Raw genomic sequence first — 22,689 nt, forward strand, 5'->3', positions numbered from 1 at the left:
ACAGCAAAGGCAGCTGGCTCCGGAGCACGGAGGTAGGGCTGTCTGGCTTCGCGCGCCCCTCGCCTCACAGCCGGTGCTGGTGCCTGATGCCCGCCAGGCCTCTGCACCGGGATGCCGAGGGGAAGGAACCGGTACTGTTACAATGAAAGCGTGGGATAGAGGACATCACCTCTCCTGTCTAAATAGGCAGATGGGTCCCCATCTCTGTCAGCCAGAGCTGGCCCGGGAGCTCAAAGAGTGGAGAGGTTTACCAGAGAAATATTGGTGTTTGCCAGATTGTGAATTTAGCTCCCCGGGAACCTGGTCTGACAAGGCAGAGCCATGTCCTTGTGAAGACAGTGTCAACCACACTGAGGCCACGGTTGACACTTGCAGCTCGGTAATTGCCGTTCGCAGATTGCCAAGATCCAGCAGCTCCCTTGGCTCTTCGCATTCCCACGCCTTCTCTGGACTGCTCGTAATGTCCTGCACCAGCAAGCACTAATTGTCTGGGGAGAAGCTCTTCCTTCAGATGGTAGTGACTGCTCTCTGCCCCATCTGTACATAGTGCTGACCTGTGATTCCTTTAGGCATTTGCTGTTTACACGTGGAGCTCTCGCAAGGCAGAGCCCTTGGGGGAAATAGAGAAATGAAAACGTCCGTGGTAACCTGGGCAGCGTCGTCCCAGGGTCACCACATCACCCTGTTAGAAACTTCTTGAAACTCAGGACATAGAAAAGAGTCTTCCTTATCCCAAGAGCAGTGTAAATCAACTATGAGACCCGTGAGTCCCAGTGCTACCGTTCCCACAGCCCTATGTCCACCCCCTGTCCAAAAAAAACCCCTGTCATAGGGGTACCAGTGATTTGGTATTTTTAGATCTGCATAAAAAGTGCAATGGAAGGTATCTACTCCTGGGGTATGGATTAGACTAATGGTTAAGCTTTCTCCTCGTTAAGTACTAGCATACAGTCCTGCCCATTGAAGAGCTTTCTGCAAAATTCTTGGGGTGGCTTTCTCCCCCCGAGCAGTTTTCAGCTGAAGTCGCTGTCAGTACGCTACCTGCTGTGCTTTCTCTCTGTTCCGAGCAGGGTCCGAGGGACCAGGCCCTTCTCTTTGTCTGCTGCTGCCAGAGCCATCTTAGGAATGGGCAGATGGGGAGATGATGGTGGGAAGCAGAAGCTCACCCTGCAGGATGTGGCAGAGCTAATTCGGAAGAAGGAGTGTCGCCGAGTGGTGGTGATGGCTGGCGCTGGGATTAGCACCCCCAGCGGCATCCCAGATTTTAGGTAATGCCTCCATTGTTTCATTTGTCCTTTTTCAGTGCTGGGAGGGCCAAGATCTTCAGCTTAGATAATGCTGGTGCCTGCTACTCCTCTCACCCCTCCATTTTGTTTATCTGTGCCAGGCTAGACTAGGCACAGGAGTTTCCATGCCTGCTGATCCTCCTTCTCCAGCCAAAGGCAGGCTGGCATCACCAGTCGGACTTTGGGCCGTTCCTTGGCCCAGGTCTTCAGGATGGTTAAGTCATGCCCGTTGCCTGATTCTGTGGCTGCACTCACTGCACCACCTTGGCCACCAGAGAAGGGCCGACGTGGCCGTGGCGCGGGCTTGAGACGCTCCAGCTAGAAGAGAGCATGGTCCTCAGCATACCAGCGTGGCCCTTCCCTTCCTCCAACTGCAGGCACACCTCTGCAGCCGGGAGAAGGTGGGGTGGCAGTAGAGCAGGGATGTGAGGCAGGTTCTCCTTCTGTGCAGAGGTAGTTTCAGCTGCTCTCTTGACACACGATGGACAGCACAAAGCAGCCAGAGGGAACCCAAGGATCTGGCTGGCTGCTCTGTCATGTCTTGGTCTGGCTCTGTGGCGGGTGGTAACTCTTCCTGCATTCTGACTACCAGCCCCGCTCTCCTCTCTTTGCAGGTCCCCGGGGAGCGGCCTCTACAGTAACCTTGAGCAGTACAACATCCCTTACCCAGAAGCCATCTTTGAACTGATGTACTTCTTTGTCAACCCTAAGCCCTTTTTCACTTTGGCCAAGGAGCTCTACCCCGGCAACTACAGACCCAACTACGCCCACTATTTCCTGAGACTCCTGCACGACAAAGGGCTCCTCCTGCGCCTCTATACCCAGAATATCGACGGGCTGGAGAGAGGTGAGTTTTCTTTTCCCCATCTCTCAGCAGCAGAGCGCCGGGAAGAGAAGCAGAATAGGAGGCAGGACTGGGGAAATGCCCAGTGAATGTGGAGTTTCTGGTTCAGTCACCTCACGCTGAGCTGGTCCTTTCCCACGCGCTGTGTTCCAGTTGCTGGGATCCCTCCCGATAGACTGGTGGAAGCCCACGGCACCTTTGCCACTGCCACTTGTACGGTCTGTCGAAGGAAGTTCCCAGGAGAGGACTTCAGGGTGAGTGGTCGCAGCTGGGCATCGACACATAAATTAATGCAAGGAGGAGAACCTGTTGCAGGCCTGTTGTTTTGCCCTCAGGGCCAAGAGGTTTTATTGGAGGGGACCAGACTTGGGCTGGATGTTGCCGCGAGGATGTGTTGTGGTTCTGACCCCGCTGTGCAGGTATGCGCTGCCCCGTAACGAGTGGTGTTGGGTGCTCTTGCTTCAGGGGGACGTCATGGCAGACAAGGTCCCTCACTGTCCTGTCTGCACTGGAGTCGTCAAGCCTGACATTGTGTTCTTTGGCGAGGAGCTACCGCAGCGCTTCTTCCTCCACGTGACAGACTTCCCCACGGCAGACCTGCTTTTCGTCATCGGAACGTCCCTAGAGGTCTGGGACTAAGGGAAACCCCTGCTCACAAGGAGAAAAAGGCACACGGAAAACAGGGCCCGAGGGGACTCTGGAGGAGAGAGGTTTAGAGGAGAAGGCGAGAAACTGGGTTATCGAGGTAAAATTTGAGGTGGCAGGGTAAGAAATAGGATGCATGCACTCTGAGAGACCCTCTGAAAACCTTGTGTGCTCCTGGTAAAGGTGGGCACCTGGAGAGCAAGAGATGAGTTTTGCAGCTACCTGAGGAAAGGCCACCGGATAACTGGTGACATCCGTAACCTGTTCAAAGCTGGGGTAGCTTAGCCCACGGTGGGAGAACTGTTAAACACAGCGGTTACAAGCTTAGCGTGCAGTGAATTCGTGCCCACAAGTGCCCCTCGGGGGGGTGACCGTCTCTCTCTGCTCCTTCGGGTTGCCTTCCTTCAGGTGGAGCCCTTTGCCAGCCTGGCAGGAGCTGTTCGCAGCTCCGTTCCCCGAGTCCTGATCAACCGAGATCTCGTAGGACCCTTCGCCTGGCAGCAACGCTACAATGACATAGCCCAGCTGGGTGACGTGATCAGTGGGGTCGAGAAGCTGGTGGAGCTGCTGGACTGGAATGAAGAGATGCAAACACTAATTCAGAAGGAAAAAGCAAAGGTGGGAAGGGGCTCAGAGCCCCGTCTCCCTCCCTCAGCCTCTTTGTTCCTTGCGCTGGAGTTATTCCGGGGGGAGCAGGTTTGTGCTTGCGGGGGTTAGACTTGCACCGCAGACACCGCCATGCTTGCAGTCTGCATTCAGAGAAAAGGACCACAGAAAAGTGCAAAAAGGTTAAAAAAGAAAAAAGCAAACCTCAGTGCTATTTCACAGTGAAGGTGCCACAGAGCAGAGAGCGTGCCGTGTTGCTGAATGTTTCAGCGGTACGGAAGGGGAGGATGCAGATCCGCCAACCTCAGATGAAACAGGAAGAACACGGAAAAGGCCAGGCTTTGGGTTGAATGAGAATGCTTTAGTGCTTCTTCAGGTAGTGACCCACTCAATTACTGAAAAGCTTTCTGTTGATTTCATCTATTTTTTTTAATTTGTTCCCAAACGCAACAAAAAAGCCCTATAGATGAAGGTACAGTTTCCTGGAGCTGGAAGTGACCAACCAGAAAATCCCCTGTCACCTGTATCAAATTAATCCAGTATAATCTTTGTAAGCCAGCAGACGACTCATCTTTGCATTTAAACAACACAAAACATGGGCATTTTCTTCTTCCGGCAATGCTTCCCTCAGATGTGTGTGAGGAGACTGGAAAACTCCACTGAGTGTGCAGACGCGCAGTGGGGCACGCTCTTGGGTGCTGAAGCTGCTGTTCAGGCGTTGGTTTTTACGCTGCTTTTTCCCTGGCTGAGAGCCTGAGCCTGTGATGCTGTTAATGGCACATTAACATGAGCAATTGCTGAACTAAACCCAGGAGCCGAGCCAAGCATCACCTTAGTGGAGCTTTCCTCTTCCTGTACGGTCGCTTAATTGCTTTGGTTTCATTTCTAGTGGTTTTTCTAGTCATTGTGAGAAATAAGTAATAGTCGTAACGAAAGGGAGGCTCCAATTGCGCTATGTCTGAGACCGAACGAGGTGCTGCGGTGGCCAGACATGCGACGAACAGCAAGTGGCAGGCAGGAGTGAGGGTACTTGCTCCGCCTGACAGCATTGAATCGCTAACTAAAGACTTGACTCTTTTCCCCCGCTGATCACTTATTTCCCTGTGCCGTTCTTCTTACGTCTGTAATCTTTTGAGATCTTCAGAAGTGAGAAATTGTAGGAGAGCAAGTTCTTAATTACTTTGAGTTTAGAGCTAATGTTAAGGATTACATTACTTTAGACCTGCTGGGAAGATTTTTTTCCCACATTTGGATCACTTTTTGAATCACTTTTTGAACTTTTTTTTTTTTTCAATTTAAGCAGAAGTTGTAACTTGTGGGCTGGGCCAACTCTTCCGCTTGTGTAAGTGGGCGCAGCTCCGTTGTCTGCAGTAGGGCTCTGCCAACTCGCCGTAGTAAGAAGCCAGTTGTATTTTTAACAGATACACTGTCTGTACATGGTTTCTTCTGACCCAAGAGAAAATTTGGCTTCAGGATTCCAATTTTAACATTCAGGTGGTTCTTACTTTCATCAGATTATGGGGTAGGAATGAATAGGAATTATTAGTCCTTCGGTCAGGTTTTTGATCTTTCACTACAAGCCATTTTGCATTTGTATGAGACCAAGCAGCCCTTGGTTTAATGCTTGCGCTGCTCTAGATCACTGATGCATAAAGCTGATGCAAATGTGGTGAAGCACGAAAAAACCCCTCCTCCTTGCTCTGGGATTTTGGTGCTAGGAAGCATCGCTGGCTGAGCTAACAGGGGCTGGAAGGTTTGAAACACCCTAGCAAGCACTGTGTGGTCTTTCTATTTTTAGCTGGACGCAAAAGACAAATAGGACAGCTGGCTCCCTGCTGCTGGAGAGCGATGTTCACCTTGAAAAGGAGACGTTGTCATGCCCAGCATGGGCAGAGAAAGACATCGTGGCAGGGAGCCGTGGACGAGGCCGTCCGGCTCTGCAGCAGCAAATCCACAGAGGACTGGCACGCTGGGGAGAAGGGGATGCTCGTGGCTCGATCCAGCCAGCCTGGAAGCAGAGCAGAGAGGCCTTCACCGGCGAAGGAAGGGAGGCTGAAGGGAGCGAAGCCCAAATGCCAAGCTGCAAACTGGTTCTGCACGTGAAGGCTTTCCTACCTGAGACTTCAGAACAGTTGATGTAGCCACTGAGCACTGCTCCCTCCTTGTCTTACCTCATTTCAGCACGCACTAGGAGAGACTTTCCTCTTCCACGGCTCTGGCTGTCACCCCATCAGCACACCATTTGACGATGTCCAGCCATGACAGCTTCACCAGTAAGTGGCCGGGAGCTCGTGGGCTCGTGCCAGCGTGTCAGACGAGCTGTGCATATGCAGCTTGCTGTTTGGGTCTCCCTCTTTCTGAGCCATCCAACCTCAGAGACCCTCAGAGGGCCTGGTTTTCAAGGATCAGGAGTTGAAAATGCCATGAAGGTCAGGCCTTAAGGCAGGACAGAATCATTTCGTCTGGAGTGAGTTTTCCAGCTCCCCCCACCGGACTGAGCATCTACCAACTCCTTTCACAGCTCCTCCTCAGATACTCTTCTCTTAGTCGCGATCTTTCAGCTGCTGCAGACTTGTAGTGTTTATTCTTCAGAGGAAATCTCTGTTAATCAGGGGACGAATGCTGTCATGGGGGGACTGCCCCCATTCCTATTCAGGAACACCAGCTCAAGCTGCTGGAAGAGCTTTGAATCAGTCTAGTGTTAATTATTTAATAATAAAAAGAGTTCTAATTTTACTGATGTCTCCTGAGGGTTTTTCTGTAAACTTCACACCTTCCCTAGTGTTTGAACACATTCTGTCCCCACCACCACCACTCTTTTCACCTGCTTTATTTGTTTTTTTTCTTCTTCTTTTTAGGCTTACACAAGTGCCTTTCCTCCCTGTAAATGCTGTCGCGGGGAGAGGCAGTATCAGTCAGAGCGCTGCAGTGATGTCCTGCTCTTTCCCAGATGTGCCCTAGCAGACGTACTTTGCGTATCACAGGCGTAGCAGAACCTCTTCCCTGCAACAGGGCATGAATTTCATCCCCCCAGCACCCAAATTTGGCTGTGAGGATTGAAGTCACACCCAGGTGGCCCTGGCTGACCCATCTGTTTATCACAGCAACTGTTCTAGAGGCAATCCCAATCAGTACCAGCTCTAAACAAGCACAACAAAATGCAAAGCATTTTATGCCACCAGGTTGTTAACGGTTAATGCTAAACCGCAGAAAGCCCAAGCGAAGGGAATAAAAGCATTTGAGCACACAGCTGTGTCTTACCAACACAACACTGGAACACTGTTACTGACCTCTATGCCGAAAAGCTCTTCCCAGGGCAAAGCTAGAGCCTCAAAACGCTGACTTACGGCTATCTGTTTATGTAATTAGAGGTGTTGGGACCTAATACTCATCTGCTGTAAGTCAGACTTAGCTCAAGGGACCCCCCAGAAGCCTGGCACATCTACTGCTAATGCTACAGGAACAGAGAGTTCGGCGCTTGGTGCCCTAGCTGCTTCCTTGAAGGAAGGTTTGAACAAGTTCCATTCAGACGAGCAGACTTGCTTATCCAAATGCACAATTCAAATACATCTGCGTGTTCCTCCTCCCAGCCGGGACCGGCCCAGCAGAGGTATCTGAATGCGCAGCCGCAGGAAAAGCAGGAGGATTGTTCTCTCACTTGGCAGAGCACCAGAAGCCTCGCGGCACATTGCTTCACACTGAAAATTGCGGTGACATGCTGCTTTTAAACCGTACCCTGTTTATAAACCCTTACTCCAGAAGCGCCCTGTGCCAAGTTCAGCCCCTGCGCCGGGGCTTTTCAAAGCAGGGCCCGTCAGTTGCAAGCCAGGGTTTTAAGCACGATAGAAAATTAGAATACAACAGTATCAGAAGCACTGCATTAAAAATACACCCCCCGTTCTTCCTTCTGCATGGAAAGCTTCGGAGAGCTTTAACAGCTGGGAAGAGATCAGAGGTCTGCATGTTCACACAGAAGGTCTGTGGTGGGCTTTTTTGTTAGTTAAAAAAAAAAAAGAGGAGAGAGATGCAGTTGGCCTAAAAACTCCAGCTACGATACGCTGAAGCTATTCTCATGACAGAAGCCTACCTGCGAACTGTTAGTTAGTTAAAAAAAAAAAAAAGAGGAGAGAGATGCAGTTGGCCTAAAAACTCCAGCTACGATACGCTGAAGCTATTCTCATGACAGAAGCCTACCTGCGAACCTTAGTGGGTCAGTTTTACATAAATATCGTATAGCCCTGGGAGAGCCTGGAACTTTAATCACGACTACTAAAAAAATTCTTAATCACTGAAGAACTAAACTAAATGAAGCACACCTTCAGCTTTTCACATCATAGAGACCGTCTCCAGAAAACAAGCACCAACTCCTAAAAATACACAGGCAGGAACACTTGCAAACCCTCTGCTCACCCCCGCTGTGCATCTGCAGCCTCCCCGGACCCAGATTTCCCGGGTGTCCGATACGGTGCCCCGTTGCGAAGCCTGGCCAGCCTGCCCTGCCTCCCCACCGGAGCCCCAGCCTCGCTGCCTTGCGGGGAGTCAGAAACCTCAGCAGACCCACGCAGCCAAACGATCACGGAGGCTGGCTCGCGTCCTGCAAAGGCTGAGCAGCAAATCCCTACTGCAGAGACAGAAAACAGAGCTGGTGTGCACCATCCTCAACCATTACAGAGCATTTGTAAAGGAGATGAACAGTCCTGTAAACAACCGCGTGTCGTGAGGCCCGAGGGGGTTGCGCTAAGATTGTTTTGCAATCCTCAAGCTTCAGTGCTTACTTTAACTTTGGGATGCTCCATTCGGTTATACTTGGTGGTCATGGTGCAGGGAAAGGTTCTGGCTCGGCCCCAGTTTAATGCTACAATTTGACCTCCCAAATAAAACTGTAAAGTTCAGGGTGATCGGAGTAGAACCATGTGCTAGTCAGAAAAAGCCAAAGATATTGCCTTACTTGCCCAGAGCCACCACGTTCGATGAATCACTGCCATGCGCCCATTTGTCAGGTTTTCTTTATTCTAGCATCACTTTTGCATTCCTACTTGTGATAGTAAGTTTTGGAACTCTGGTACATGAGACAAACTGGAAGATTTTCTTTAAAACAATTTTTTTTTAAAACAAAAAAACCCAAAAGACAAATCTAAGCCACAGCGAAGGACAGGACCAACCCCAGCCCCTGGGTGCAAACAGCAGTGGACCTGTGGGAAAGCCAAGGCAGACGAGGAGGCAGCAGACAAAGCACAGATTTTGACCTTTCATTTGGAAAGCGTGAAGATGGGGAAAGGCTAATGCCAAAAACTAAACTCTATGGTAACAGGAACATTGCACAGTGCCAGAGACCGAATATCGGAGTGTTCCTGGCAGTCACCTGCGCATTTCTCTCCTGTGGCCGATGGGAATGCTGGAAGGTTCACACACTGCTGCTCCCCTCTGCACTCACGTACACGCTCCTAAGTCCACACACTCCTGGTTTTGCACAGACACCGTCACGCTCACAGCCATACGTAACGCACACATGTACAGCTACCTGCTGATGAAATGGATGCACTATGCCGAGACACCCCGCCGACACCGCTCCCCAAGGACTGCCGTGAATAATCACTCACACCCCTCTCCTGCAGTCCCACCTTCCCACCCGTGTTCCTGGGAAGTGGCTCCCCCCTCGTAGGGCCGGCCACACGTAGCCACGCACAGCGACACGTGTGCTGATGTGTGGCCACACAAGCGTCGGCAAGTATACAAGATGCTCCGCAGATTATTGAACCCTGATGGTGTGACAGAAAGATCCTCCCCCCGACCCTTCTTCCCAAACATCACATTTAAAAAAAAAAAATCCTACTGGAAAGTCCTGGAAGCAATTTAGAGTCTGAAATCCTCAAGGCTGCTGACAGGAGAGACCAAGGTGGAGCCAGGCCATGAAGACCCTCTGGAAGGAGAGGTGGTTATGGAGCTGGGAAGGAGGCAGGTGGTGTTCCTTGTTGCAGACTGAGGGGTCCAGGCTGGATCCAGATCCTACAGGCAGAGTCCTGGCCCAGTACTAGCCTCTGGGTGCAGCACCAGTTCTGGAGGGAGAGCGGAGGGAGGCTCCCCAGCTCTCCGAGGCTGGGGCACGAGGTCTGGATCAGTCCAGCCCCAGGTCCGAGTCAGACGACGACCTCTCGTCAGCTATATCATGGATGGCATTCTCCATGGGGGCCAGGTTGCCGCTCGGCGTGATGCCCATGGGCTGGATGACTTGCTCTCTGCAGCCAGGGAGGAGATGGGGGGAAGGCAACACAAATTTGCAGCAGACACTGCAGGAACAGACGAGTACTACAGCAGAAACGTGGGGCTTGTGGAAACTGCCCCGAGGCAGCCCAGAACAACCCCAGGCCACCACCAAGAATCCCTTTTAGAAGTAGGGGACAGTTCTAGCCATAAAACCTCCAGCATGCTGAGGCAATGGCTGGAAGCACAATCCACAAGTGTTGCCATTCTCAGGTTCCCTGGAATAGGCTCACTTTTAGGGTCCTGTTCTGCGTGGTACAGGATTGCCAGAGGAAAACTAGTGCTGGCATCAGTGTTCCTCTCCCTCTAACACACAATGGAAATACATGCGGTAAACGTGCTGCCCTTTTCCCTCCCACCCTTGGGGGTGGTCTGAACTCAGTTGGCAGACTCTGGGTTCTTCTCTGTGGCACCTATTAATGACGGATGAAAGACGACTGGAGAAAGCACTCCTGCAGGAAAAGGGCCTTGGTGGCACTGGCTGCCATCTGTCCCCAAAACGCTGCTTCCTACTGAGCAGCCTTGCCAGGACAGTGGCTGCTGTTCTACTGAGCACCCGGCCAAACCTGGTGAGGCAGCAGGTGCTTGGAAACACAGTACAGGCACGCAGAGGAATTTCGCAGTATGCCATCCTGCCAAAGAGGTGTGTGGGGCTTGCAGTGCCTTCCCCTGCACATTACAGAGCCCAGCTTAAGGAAATATTTCCCCATGTATCTCCCCCAGTCTCTTACATCCCTTCAGTTAGTGGTGGCCTTGGGAATATATTCAAAGAAAGGTCTGTGATAAATGTAAATCACAGATATGCAGGTGCTAACACAGACATGAACACACACAATTTTCTAGTACCTGGACAATTTGTCAAACATGTTGACTAACTTCATGGCTTCATGTTCCTTCTGCTCTTCAGTCATCCCTTCCATGGGGTTGGGTAGTTTCTCCTCGACGCGTCCCGTCACAGGGTTAATGCTGCAAGAAGAATAGTGAGGCCAGGGCAAAGGAGGGAGGTAAAGCAGAGGAGTGACAAAAGGGCTGTTTAAAAACCTTCTTTGCCTCTACTGAGCACAGGAACACAATGGCAAGGCTGGTTATCATTGCTGCTCGTCTCGTTAGCCCCAACCGCTATCGCAGTGCAACATGGTGCTTCCGACCTCTTTCTGCATGTCCTACGCACAGTCATCCCCCCTTACAAATCCCTATCATTTCTTTGGCATGAGCAACATCCCCATCCTGCCAATTCCACAGTGCAGTTTTAAACCAGGTGCACAAGGGCAGACGACACTTCTTCCCTCTCCTTAAGTCAGGAGGCAAAAAGCTAACAGAAAAAAAAACCCAAACCCAACCTGCAGAGCACATTGAACAGGATGCTAGAAAGTATGGGACCCACAGCTGAGCACAGTCCTAGAGCTCTCCCTGCACACCCCCCATCCTCGAGTTACCACCACCCACTAGCAGGCAAGGAAAAAACAGTTCACTCCAGCAGCACAGGACTCTGGAGATGGAGAGTAACTGGCACTTCCAAAGCCGCTGCAAGAAGGGACCACCCTTACCCCTTATCCCAGCACACAGTAAAAGCCCGCCACTCTACTGAGATGTGCGGATGCCAAAAAAAGGTGTAAGATACAGATTAGAGAGATGTACTGCCACGTGCACACCACGAACAGGTCTGGTGCAGAATGGGCTCTGGCTGAAGGAACCCACTTTGCTCTAGAGCCTGTGCCCAGCTGCAAGGACCCAATATATGCACTGGTGACCACCCATGCCATGAGCAGCTCAGCCAGAGAGGCATTTCACCCAAGGAACAGGCAGAGAGGGTGGAACAGGACATCAAAGCTAAGGGTGAAACTGCTAAGTAACGCAGAAGGAAATGCACGTGTGAAAGAGCAGGACAAGGGAGATGGCAGGGAGGCAGATGAAGAAAGGGACAGAGCAGGAGTGGGAAGAAGGTGTAGGAAGAGGGGTGCTGTAGAGGGGGACCAGACTTCTTTACTTGGGCTTTGCCTCTTTGTACTCCTCAGTGTCTGTGTCTTCGTCTTCTGAGTACTCTCCCTCTTCCCGACCACCAGCCATCAGGCCTCGTGCTGCCAGGAGCCCAGCTGCATTCCCGTAGCCTGTGTACTTCACAAACCGCGACACTGCCGGGAGAAGGGAAGAGAGACCACCCTGTGCTTCCCCTCCTGCCTCTCCAGCCCCGTCTGCTCCTGTGTGCCCCAACAGCAAGATCGGTGCAAGGCCACAGAGACCCAGAAATGCCCTTTGAACTCTGTGACAGGGAGCAAGGCTCCCACACCGTGCACCAGGAAGGCAGGCCAGGTTGTCTGCAGCGTGTTGGGGTGTCCTCTAGCAGAGCTTTTCACTCACCGCTGGCATGAGACAGCAACTCCTTCCCACAGAGCACTTGGATACTCTCCACTTTTCCCTACTCAGTGTATCTGGCCCAAGGGAAGACAGAAGTTCCTGTTGGCTACAAAGGGTCACCCATCCCACGCTTTCTGGCTTGCCCAGAGGCCAGTCTCCAGGACTCCCTGTCACCAAAGCCCACAACAAGGCCCTGCAACTCACCGCTCTCCTTGCAGAGCACAAAGAGGAACTCTGCCGCGCAGTGCTTCACGTCGGTGTCGATGTGGGTCATCAAACGCACCAGCTTGTTCCGCAGAGAGTTCCCCACCTCCGGCCGATTCCTCACGTCCCGGAGCGGCGGCAGCACCTACAAGGCCACAGTGAGGGGCGATCAGTGGAGCTGGAACAGCAACGGCAGGTCGGACAGGGGAAAACATACGTGCGTTTTACAAATCAGCTAAAACTAATAAATCCACAGAGCGTGGGAGATGTGGAAAAAACAGTGTGGGTACCAAAGACCTCAAACACCCATATATATCAGAACCTAGTAGAGAGACAGAGAAGGTCTGTTTGGAGGATGGCAATAATCAGGCGGTTTGCTATTCTCCTCTCTCCTCAGTGCAGCATCATTCAACTTTTGGCTGAACCACAGCGTACCTTCGCCTTCAGGAACTTCCTCGTCTGGCGGTGGACTCGGGCGCTCTCCGTCAGCAGGTTCAGCACAGGGGTCAAACTCTCCTTCAGCTTGTGTCCCTGCAGAAGCGCCCACAAAGCGAACAACACATTAGTCACACTGAGCTCAGCTCGTCTGGCTTGTGGTGGAGAGCGCGAGTACAGACCATCAGGGAAATAGATGGACACCAAAGCCTCTGCCACAGGAATTTCAGTGCTTCATCACTCCTCAAGCAGCAAGGGCTTTCCAAACCCTGCCCTGTGACACGGCAGTGCTAGAAATATTTGTGCAGGGCATCCAGGGTAGAGAAGCGCTGCGGTAAAGTTCAGAGGTCCTTTGGAATAACTCCAGAGACAGAAAACCACAGCCAGCTTGAAAATAATGCAGATTCAGGCTTCCAGAAGCTACCCACCAGATCACTATTGAGTGAAACAGAACACTGATATTTCAATCGGCCAGCTAATCATCTACTGTTCACCCAATCTCACTACCTGCAGTCCATAAAGCAGTGACACAGTCACCTTCCCAGTCAACAGACGTTGTTTTAGTCCTACCAACCATAACAGTTTTTGCCTCTGCTAAAAACTGCCCCTTCTATAAAGGAATATCTCCGAACTAACGATGCCTTGCTGGTGCTCCTGTGATGTTGGCACCGGGCTTTTCAAGGATGAATATAGGCTGAAGGAAAGGTGCCTTGCAGTGAACTTGTGAAAATGAGCAGTGACAAACTCACACAGCAGCCTCTCAACTTACCCTGTCAAGGCGCCGCTCTAGGAAATCCAGCAGGATGCTGACTGCATCCATGTTGACACCCATGTACTCAAGCGAGCCTGGCCGGACTTTCGGGGTCAGGAGGACATCCAGACATTTCAGGGGCAGGTTGCCCAAAAGGTTAACCGTATGACTGAACATATGAAAGAGAAGCAAACACAGTCATGGATCTTTGTTCACAGAAGTTCTTCAGCTATCCAGAAATGAAGATTCATTACTAACTTCCAGGAGTGTGAGGACCCCGAGATCTAAGCTGTCTTTGGGCTGCATCCCAAGCTCCTCACACCTCTAAAAGGGAATAAATTAAACTGCTTTTTGGGTAGTTGAACTATTTGCTGGGAGTCCAAAGAGACTTCAGTGACAACTGAGAAACCATGGATCTTGACACAGAGGCCAAGTAGGACCACTCTGGGTGGTCAAAGGTCTGTCTCTAGGGTCGCCTGCTGCATCACTTATTGTCACCTTGATGGTCAATGCAATGCATTGCTTAGGATTCTCCTGACTATGGTTTTCTTGGGTACAGGATGGTGTCACCTGCTCAAAGCTGACAACCCTGGACCAACAATGCTCAGCAGTGTGACACAGGCAATTTCTCAGCCTGGCTCAAGAGACAGACAGTTAATTAAGGCCAGCCCATGGACTCTTTAATTAAAGTACCAAACATCTGCTCTGGCAAGTTGCCCACTGAAGTGGCTGGCACTGTTGAGGAGGCCTGATGCAGGATATTGAATATGGCCCTTGGGGTCAGGCAGGCCTGGAGAAAACATTTCCTCCCGTAGACCTGGAGGCTGTGGCATTAGCACACATGATTTGACTGTGGGAAGGGCAGGGCTATTTCTGAGTTCTAGCAGCATGAGGAACCTGCAGGCCAAACCAAAGATGCCTGTTTGTCAGCAGCGACTTTAGCAATCACCAAACAAGCAGAGGATGGATGTTAATGCCAAGGTCAGGCAGGATCTGCCTTGAGGAGATCTGTTTCTAGTGAAGATCATGACCTAGTTATCTAACAGAGACCTGTGGAACTCCTCTGTCCGGTCCTCTCCATCAGCAGAGATCATGAGGCAGTGGCGCAGGAGGGCACCCAAGTGCCGGTACAAAGCAGCATCTTCCTGGCCCCAAAACAGAAAATGAAAACCTTGGTCAGGAAAGGGGATCCTCCACATCTCAGAGCCTGCTGCCCCTGCAGCCCACAGCCCCATCCCTCCCTCCAGCAGCCTGATAACTGGCAGCAGGGTGTTTAAGTGGAAGTAGCCTCCTGATTCTCCTTTTGAGGTCAACACACAGTCTTCCTGCTGCCCGATACCTTTTCCCTCACTCTACAACACTGAGTCAAGGGCTGGAAGAGGCCCCAGAACAGGCCCATGGATTATCCAGAGATGTTCTCCATCACACCTTCCTTTGACCTTGTCCAGAAGGTGAGAGAGTACCAGGCCACACTCAGAAGCAAGTTATGTGGGGGCTCCGCTCTCCCACTTGCACAACAAATCACGTCATTAAGAAGGAAAAATGCCCAACTTTTAAATTTTAATGCTCTAAAAGTCTTATGGGTTAATGATTCATTGGATAGAGGCAGTGCTCTAGAGAGCAAGGTCCAGACACACAAGCCTCTTGCTACCCTTACATGTACCCGGGGGCTGCATGAGGACCAGTATGTAATACAAGGAAATGCAAGTGGAGGAGAAAACCAGTAGTCAAACCACAGCCCGGAGCCATGCAAATGCAGTGGGGTGGGACACCCAAGGAGCTTACCTCATCCACCTCCCTCTTGCTGGAATCAAAGGTGATATTGAAGAGCACTTTCAGGATCTCCATGGCTCGCTCTGTCTCCTGCCGAGGCAAAGGTGGGAGAAGTCCCTCCTCGGTGGCAACTTCGTAGGGGTCCATCCACTTTACAGCAAGGGTCAGCTCCAGGGTATCTGTCATCAGGCTAATGCCCCTGAGCTCTTGGGCTAGCTGCTGCCGGATGTCCACTCTCAGCGCCGTCAGCAGGAACAGGAGACGCAGGTCAAAGAACTTGACCTCATGAGGAAGGCTCCTCTCGTTGTACAGTTTGATGCGCTTGGCCAGGCCCACCACCAGCCGGGCTTCAGCTGTCAGCTCCTGTGCCCTAGGGCTGCTGAAGACAATGTTGCAGAGGCATTTGAGGGATTCGAGGATTACATCCAAGTCTGGGACCTCCCGGATGAGCTCCTCCGAGTAATCAATGCCAGCATGCCTGGAGAGGGTCTTCAGGCCTTCCTTGGTGGTGAAAGGGTCAAGGCAGTATTTGTCCCGGGACAGGATGCGGATGCTTTCCAAACACGTGACCTGGCAGGACGGCTGCAGCTCTCTTTCCAGGAACTTGATCAGCAGCTGGGCCATTTTCTGTGCAGTTGGAAACAAGCAATGCCTCATACACTGACACTTCACAGTGCTCCCCCACCACCCTGTAATGCTCTGTCCCGGAAAACGCGAGCGTCATCTAGAGATGGGCCTGCTAATGGCTCTGGTTCAGGTGTGCACTCAGCAGCACTCGGGACGGAAAACGTGAGCATCATCTAGAGATGGTGGCTCTGGTTCAGGTGTGCACTCAGCAGCACTCGGGAAGTGTTTGGCTCTGGCATCTGATCCTGACCCAGTTTGAGCAAGGACACCCAGCAAGAAACAAAGAACGGCTGGGAGAGGGTATCAGATGTAAGGGGAGAGTATGAACAGGCAACTGCTACTATCGCGTATTTTAGCTTCACCCACAGTTAGGATGGTTCAGGCTAACACGGTTTACTTGACAGCTGCATTAAGCTAAGGGAGGGCAGGTCAAAGAAGTCCCTTATGGCTTCACTGAAGAGCAGCAACCAATTCAACAGAAGTCCTCTATTCCCGCCCAGAGCCTTAAGATTAGGGAGGCATCTGCTTTGGGTGCTCCAGAAACAGACTGAAAAGTTTGAGAGGTGCGTCAGAAAACTGCCAAGGGAGGGGAAAAGGACCTAAGTGAGGTGAGAAGAGCACATGATGCCCTAGGAAAGGAGGTGAAAAGACCTCAGGAGATTCAAATAAGTAGTACCTCCTTAAACCTCAGTGCTGTCTGGAGACCTACTAGCCCAGATCCTCAGTAGGTACAGACTGGCAGAGCTCCGTTAACACCAATTCACAACAGCTGAAAAATCTAACCACTGAGGATAACAGCATCGTATGCGACAGCAACAGAAGAGTACAAGAGCAAAGGTAATGCTTCACACAACCAAGCGCAGCTTGGTTTGAACCATGTGTAGCAACACTTCAGATTACACTAGTAATCCACTGCATAGACATTCACACCTTGGTGAGGTAAGATCTCACTAGATCTCTCTAAGATAACACCACATCAGAGCACGTGTCTTTCCATGCATATTACAAGAGCGAAAGAATCCAAGATTGCAAGTTTTGCTATTGCTCAGTGTCATTGGCTTAACATAGCTTTATCAGTTACACTTCATAATAATAAAAGAACTGAGGGAAGGAATGAAGAAAAAATGAATTTTAGTCCTTAATGTGAGGCTGGCAGAACTGAACAAGCTTTAGCTCATGAAGTATGCCCCACAATCACACCCTTGAGAAGTGAGAAAGTACAGTCATTCCTCTTCTTCCATACGAGGAGACAGACACAGGAGTTAAAGATACAGTCATAAGTCACCAAAGCCTCTGACTGACTCAGGTTAAAGAGATCTCAGAGCATGTGCCCAGGGCTAAACCTTCAGAAGAACTGAGCACCAGGAACTAGACGGCAATGCTCAATTCATATTTCATGACATACACCCCAAAAGTGGAGCACCCCAAGGCTGTGCCTGAATTCACGGCCTGTGTGACTGTCCCAGCTCAAACAGCAAGTCAGTGCAAGGCAAAGAGCTCGGATCTTGTGAGATCCGGTCCTACGCATCAGGCTGTACCTGGAAAAACTTCATGCTAGCATTAGCTGGCAATAGCACGGACAAAAGAGGTCCCCTTCTCCACCCTGGCCGCCTGGTCCACACCTGATGTGCTAACACAGGCATTAGCGCAATCAACCAATGAACTGGACCACAAAACTGATCCAGCAGGAAAATAATCCAGGAAAAAAAAAAAGTCTTATTCTTTAGGCAGATCAGCCCACCAACCACGTGCAGCCATGCAGTTCTTCCGTGCCAGGGCAGACCTTTGCAAGAGTAGAAACGCACAGGCAGGAGTGCTTCTTTCCATTGAGTGCCAGATTACGCCAGCTTAAAGTATCTGTTAATATACAGCCTTGGTCAAATCCTGCAGCTGGCTCACAGCAAAAACACTTACCCTCTAGAGGCTTGCATGTTGCTATGATCTTTGCCTAGCAGACTCATGCCACAAACACGATCACACTTTTTATACACCCGTGGCTGAGACTATATGCATCACGGAACCCAAAGGGCCTGCTAACACTGGAAGAATGCCGACCTTTATCCTAAAACATCAACTACTGATGGAAAAACTGGAGGCAGATGCTCTGAGCACACCATTCCCTAATCAAGTTAACAAAAAACCCACTCATTTCTTTCCCTGTAGGAGCTGCCACCACCAAGCCCTGCTGGACACGAGTACAGAGCAGCAGATTTATCCATCCTACTAGAGGAAGAAGCCAAAGAGCACGCCTACCTTCCTCTCTTCCCGCTCCTCATCATCAAAGGTGAAGCACTGAGACTTCTGTGGGGGCAAAAGAGAAACAATCAAAATAAAGTAATAGGTTAAACATCCACAAAACTGTTCCCCCCAGGCAGGGAAGGGCCATTCAGCTGGAAAGCAGCAGGCCTAAATGTGTTTGTGCTTGCTGCAAAAGCAAGCACATCTTCTCAAGAACAGTCCCCACCGGCACAGAGGCAGGGAATCAGTGTGGCAAGGAGTGCCACGGCGCTTAGAGAGGTCTACGATATTTGTGGCGTTCGTAACAAGCAGTGCAAGCTCCTAAGGAACAAGACAAAAGGAAAACTTTCCTGCCACCGAGGTTTTTGTTTCAGTCCTGCCTTTTCTTTCCAACACTGTTCCTATTTAGGCAATTCCAACTATGTGCTTCACAACTAGGGGGAATGAATCTGCTTTGAAAAGCACAGAGGTGGACCATGCCACCAGGTGTGAAGTGCTTTCCTTGAGTGAGATCCCCGCTATTCTGGAGGCCCCTGCTTCTCTTTCATCCTTGAAAAACATTTGTGATGAATATTACCCATTGCCCTCTTCTGCTGGCTCTGCGGTGGAGGCTGACTGCCACAGGCCAAAGCTGTGCCCATCTGATGGACGGGCTTATTTTTAAATACTGCAGCAGTAAAGTGGGCATTCACCATAATCCAAATATCCTGTAATAGCCGGTAATTCCTCTGCTCAGTGGCACCACCAAGCTGTGCCTATAACATTTTTCCCCTTGATATTTATTGTTCCTTTTCCTGACTGAAAAAAAGTACTGTCTCCTTGCTACTTGCGAACAGATCCTTGTGGTTATTCAGATCACGTTCTTTAAACACAAGAGACCTGATCTCTACACCTCCCTCATGTCACTTTCCTTAATAAAAACAGTCCTGCTCTTCGTTCATGGGAAACATTTCTGTGTTTCTCACTATTCTGGCTGCTCTTCGATGGACAGTCTCCTTTCTGGCTACATCTGCTTTCAATGAACTGGACAGCACAGGAGACCACAGGCGCCCTGGTGAAAAGCAGCACTTTCCAGTGAATGACGCAACCCTCATTTACACCAAGAGAGCATTTGGTCCAAGCTTTGAGAATGAAAATGTTTAAAATTTATAAAACACTAACTATGTATGTAGAGATACACCTAGATCTATAGCTAGAGATATGTGGATGTAATTGTATCATAATTCTCCCATCATTTTCTTAGCGCTCACTGTCACCTTTTATTGAGTTACACTGCTTACACTTACGGAGCCACTCAATAACGGTAATTAGTCTTACCACAATCAATCATTCTTATACTCTGGACTTGTTCTTCTCTTGAGCGATCACAATTTATGGACATCCCATCTATAGGTCTGAGCAGCTGAGCTTGTCTCCCACTGCATTTATCACCTTACGAGTTATCCAGTTGTCTAACTCCACCTGATTTCCTGCCCAGCGAAGCCCAAAACTGACTGCACTGAGCTTTTGGAGAGCGCAGGTGTTCCCTGACTCGCTCACTCTGCAAACGTAGTCTCCCCTGCCGTTCACCGCCTTTTTTATGTGCTGCCAATTCCCGTCTGCTTAAAAGCGGAAGATACAGTTTGCAGATTAACCGTGTCACGGTCACCAAGATCCCAGGGATGGCTTTGGTCTTTCTAGCCTAGAGCAAGCCATGATGGACAAAGCGATGCCGACACGCTGCTTGAGAAACCTCAGGTGTGGAGGCAGGACAGCTGTACTCCTGTAGCGCTCTGCCAGGGGCTGCCCTCTCGTGCTTTAGCACTGTGAGCTGACCCCGTGCATAGGCTGTTGCACCACGTTATGAGGAACTGGCGGTTCAGTCCCGGAACCGATGTGCTCTGCAGACAGCCATGCCGCTTCTTCTTTTCCCATCACATCCTCTCCGCAGGCTCCTGTAATCTCATTCGTGTATATTTCTGCCATCCCCGTGGTTTTGCTTTAGCTGTAGTTTATTCCTGGCAATCAAAAATTGACTGCGTATGCAATAGTGAATTAAAATATATCCCCAGAAAAAGGATACAGTACCATCAATTTTTACAGTAAAAAATGATTGCAAGAAAGTTGCTTAGTTTATCTGCAGTTTCATAATCCTCTTTGATTGCTCCATTTCTTCTAGACGGGCTAGCAAAGCCACTGACATTCTCACAAGTTTCCTACACTTGATACACCGACAAAGGATCCAGCTGGAGGAATTCGACAGAAAATACTGTGGTTTGATGCCTCAAGCTGGTTACACAACAAACTCTTTTTGCACTCCTAATTTCTCCAGCTTTACACCTGCTGTAAGTGATGTTAATCCCGCGGACTGTCTTTAACAGCGACCCGCTCCTTCTTCGCTAATATCTCCCCCGTTTCAAAACCGACTGCTGGAAATAGTTGCACACTCTGCCTCTTGCACACTCGTGCAAAATATTCACAGGTTTTCCCCGCTGGCTTCCCACCTACTCAAGAATGGTGCAGAATGAGTCACGGAGATCCGCAGGGCCAGCCCTACCCTGGTGGAAACCCTCTGAAGGAAATTTCCCTGACAACCAGAGTCTATTTCAAAAGGGATTTACCCTCACAGATAATCTTTTGCCACTTTAAGGCTAGGAACGCTTCCATCTCTGCTTCCCAACCATTCTTTTTTTGATATTCTATATTTGTTATTTACCTCTTATTGTCAGCTTTCAGATCAGGCACCTGTATCAAATTCCAGCAGCCCATCCCTGTCCACCTCTAATGACCTTTTACTTGCAAATCATGACAACCGTTTCACCTGCAGCTCCTCCCCAGGCCTCAGTTTTACTACCTCCAAACCTTGCCTTAACATAAAAGCTCCTCCTACTTGGTCTTCACACTGATGTTTATTTCCCTGCCAGGTTTTACTTGGGATCTGGATAATAATAAAAAAAAAAAACAAACCCCTTCTACATGCTTTACTTCCAGTATACAAAGGAACCAAGATAAAGAGAGGCTGCTTAGCTGCTTCCTAGCAAAACATCAAGCAATAAGCCATCTGCAAGTAAAAGACGAAGCAGTCTGTAACATTTTCATGGCAGCAATGCACAGACAGATGCACTCAGAGGAGACAGACTGGGGACAGCCGGATGGCACAGAAATCCCACAACATGGCCAACCCGCTTCCAGGCTTGTAAACAGCAGCAGCTGACATCAGGCAGAGGTTTGATGCTCACTCACCTCCTGGTTGTAGATCTGAAGCACCTTGAGAACTGTGTCTTGCTCCCCGCTTTCCACGGTGGCTACCACAGTCCTGAGCTCCATTATCTCAACAGCTCAGCTACAGCAGGAGGTGAAACCGGGAGGAAGGGGAGTGAGGGGGCTTCCAGGGCTCCTGGATAACGGTGATGCAAAAGGACCTCGACACACGGATATCTGAGAGGGAGAGAGAAAGGGGTGGGGAAAGGAAGAAGGGAAAAAAACGAAACACAAAAAAACCCCAAGTGAGATTGCTCACGCTGTTGCATCCATACAAGCAGAGCAGATGGATAACCCAACTAAAACCAGCAGCCAGCTTCCTCTCTCTCCCTCTAATCCTCTTCTTCCTCTCTTTGCTTTTCAATGTTTAATATATGCCCTCCCAGTAAAGCACTCGGGGAAAACCTTCCCCCCGCCCTGCCAGGGGATTATCATAGAGCAGATAACAGCAGCTCCCTGAAATAGCTCTCTGCCTCCTCCTCCCCTGGCTGGCCTGATTTCTGTTACTGCACAGGAGGGGAAAAAAAAAAAAATCCAGAAACACTGCTGTGGAGTAAAAAGGGATGGAGAGGAAAGCCAGACAGATAGGAAAGCATCCTCCTGGCTTAAGGCGGAGCTACCTTTTAAGGTGGTGAAAAGAAAGAGATCATTAGGATTTTGTTGCAGTTGCCGAGACAGGCTGTGCGTCGGGTTATGGCAGATACACTGCACATGCAGTAAGAACGCACGTACAGGGGACGGCTGGCCTCCACGGCTCAAATCTTCATACCATTACAGAAGATAATGTGCCTCATGATAATAATGTAAATGAGCAGATGCGCATAAAGACGCAGATGATGACATTATTTTGGACACAGGCACATGTTTAACAGCTCGTAGAGCCATACAAATCCACAGCGCAGGAAAGTAACTCCTAATGATGGAAAACCTAGCAAGTTTGAGTACCTGTGTGAGCTCGTACCTTGTTTAGACTCTGTGTAACTATGCACCATGTTCTGCAATATGACCAAGCACTGGTCACACCTAATTACAAGAAACCAGGCTGGCCCTGGGAGCCAATTCCGTGCCGAGAGCCTGCAGGGTTTTGGGAGATCACACGGGAGCACCAGGTTATCCCCTCCTGCCCCAGCACAGCCGAAGAGAGGTTTTTTGGGACCAAGGGCAAGTCCTGCATTTTGGAAACTGCGGGAACAGGAGGATGGGCTCAGCCGGGGCAGGCAGCACCGGGGCAGGCAGCAGGGCATCCCCAGCGCCGAGGGGCTGGGGTACCGGACGGACTCCTCTCCATTTTTGGGGAGGGAATGGCAAGGGCAGATCGCAGCATTTGCCATATTCCCCCCCAGCTCCCTCCTCACACTGTTACCTCCTTCCCCTACTATTTTTCGCACCTTTCAAAACCCCTTCAAGCCCCTTTTTTTTTTTTT

General features: G+C 50.3%; 4 protein-coding genes across 4 annotated transcripts in view; 2 read left to right on the forward strand and 2 right to left on the reverse strand.

Moving 5' to 3' along the window:
- The window catches only part of PSMD13 (proteasome 26S subunit, non-ATPase 13), an 11,571-nt gene extending 10,453 nt beyond the window's left edge, over positions 1 to 1,118 (reverse strand). Inside the window, exon 1 of the mRNA XM_009288171.1 lies at positions 1,042 to 1,118. Within this exon, the coding sequence (XP_009286446.1) occupies positions 1,042 to 1,118 (77 nt within the window). The remainder of the gene's footprint in view (positions 1 to 1,041) is intronic.
- On the forward strand, positions 7 to 6,108 carry SIRT3 (sirtuin 3). The gene is made up of 7 exons (XM_009288158.1): positions 7 to 32; positions 1,071 to 1,268; positions 1,901 to 2,133; positions 2,284 to 2,384; positions 2,596 to 2,757; positions 3,184 to 3,393; positions 5,180 to 6,108. Exons 2-7 carry the CDS (start codon positions 1,126 to 1,128, stop codon positions 5,198 to 5,200), a joined length of 870 nt encoding a protein of 289 aa, XP_009286433.1. The 5' UTR covers positions 7 to 32; positions 1,071 to 1,125; the 3' UTR covers positions 5,201 to 6,108.
- Positions 6,109 to 8,369: 2,261 nt separating this feature from the next.
- Positions 8,370 to 21,574, reverse strand: RIC8A (RIC8 guanine nucleotide exchange factor A). The gene is made up of 10 exons (XM_009288159.2): positions 21,248 to 21,574; positions 18,041 to 18,088; positions 15,173 to 15,787; positions 14,438 to 14,532; positions 13,406 to 13,556; positions 12,637 to 12,732; positions 12,202 to 12,346; positions 11,630 to 11,774; positions 10,489 to 10,608; positions 8,370 to 9,617 (listed from the first exon to the last, which is right to left on the reverse strand). Exons 1-10 carry the CDS (start codon positions 21,329 to 21,331, stop codon positions 9,497 to 9,499), a joined length of 1,620 nt encoding a protein of 539 aa, XP_009286434.1. The 5' UTR covers positions 21,332 to 21,574; the 3' UTR covers positions 8,370 to 9,496.
- The window catches only part of VPS51 (VPS51, GARP complex subunit), a 17,455-nt gene continuing 16,180 nt past the window's right edge, over positions 21,415 to 22,689 (forward strand). The window contains exon 1 of the mRNA XM_019474351.1: positions 21,415 to 21,463. Coding sequence (XP_019329896.1) covers positions 21,415 to 21,463 — 49 coding nt within the window. The remainder of the gene's footprint in view (positions 21,464 to 22,689) is intronic.

Source organism: Aptenodytes forsteri, unplaced genomic scaffold (genome assembly GCF_000699145.1).
Source record: "Aptenodytes forsteri isolate BGI_AS27 unplaced genomic scaffold, ASM69914v1 Scaffold329, whole genome shotgun sequence".
Classification (NCBI taxonomy): Eukaryota; Metazoa; Chordata; class Aves; order Sphenisciformes; family Spheniscidae; genus Aptenodytes; species Aptenodytes forsteri.

Coding starts and splice junctions, on each gene's coding strand:
- SIRT3 (XM_009288158.1), top strand. CDS start 1,126: ATGGGCAGATGGGGAGATGATGGTGGGAAGCAGAAGCTCACCCTGCAG. Junction 1,269..1,900: donor AGCGGCATCCCAGATTTTAG/GTAATGCCTCCA, acceptor CTCTCTTTGCAG/GTCCCCGGGGAGCGGCCTCT. Junction 2,385..2,595: donor TCCCAGGAGAGGACTTCAGG/GTGAGTGGTCGC, acceptor CTCTTGCTTCAG/GGGGACGTCATGGCAGACAA.
- RIC8A (XM_009288159.2), bottom strand. CDS start 21,331: ATGGAGCTCAGGACTGTGGTAGCCACCGTGGAAAGCGGGGAGCAAGAC. Junction 11,775..12,201: donor TGTGCTCTGCAAGGAGAGCG/GTGAGTTGCAGG, acceptor TTCTCCCGGCAG/TGTCGCGGTTTGTGAAGTAC. Junction 10,609..11,629: donor TACAAAGAGGCAAAGCCCAA/GTAAAGAAGTCT, acceptor TTCTTCTTGCAG/CATTAACCCTGTGACGGGAC.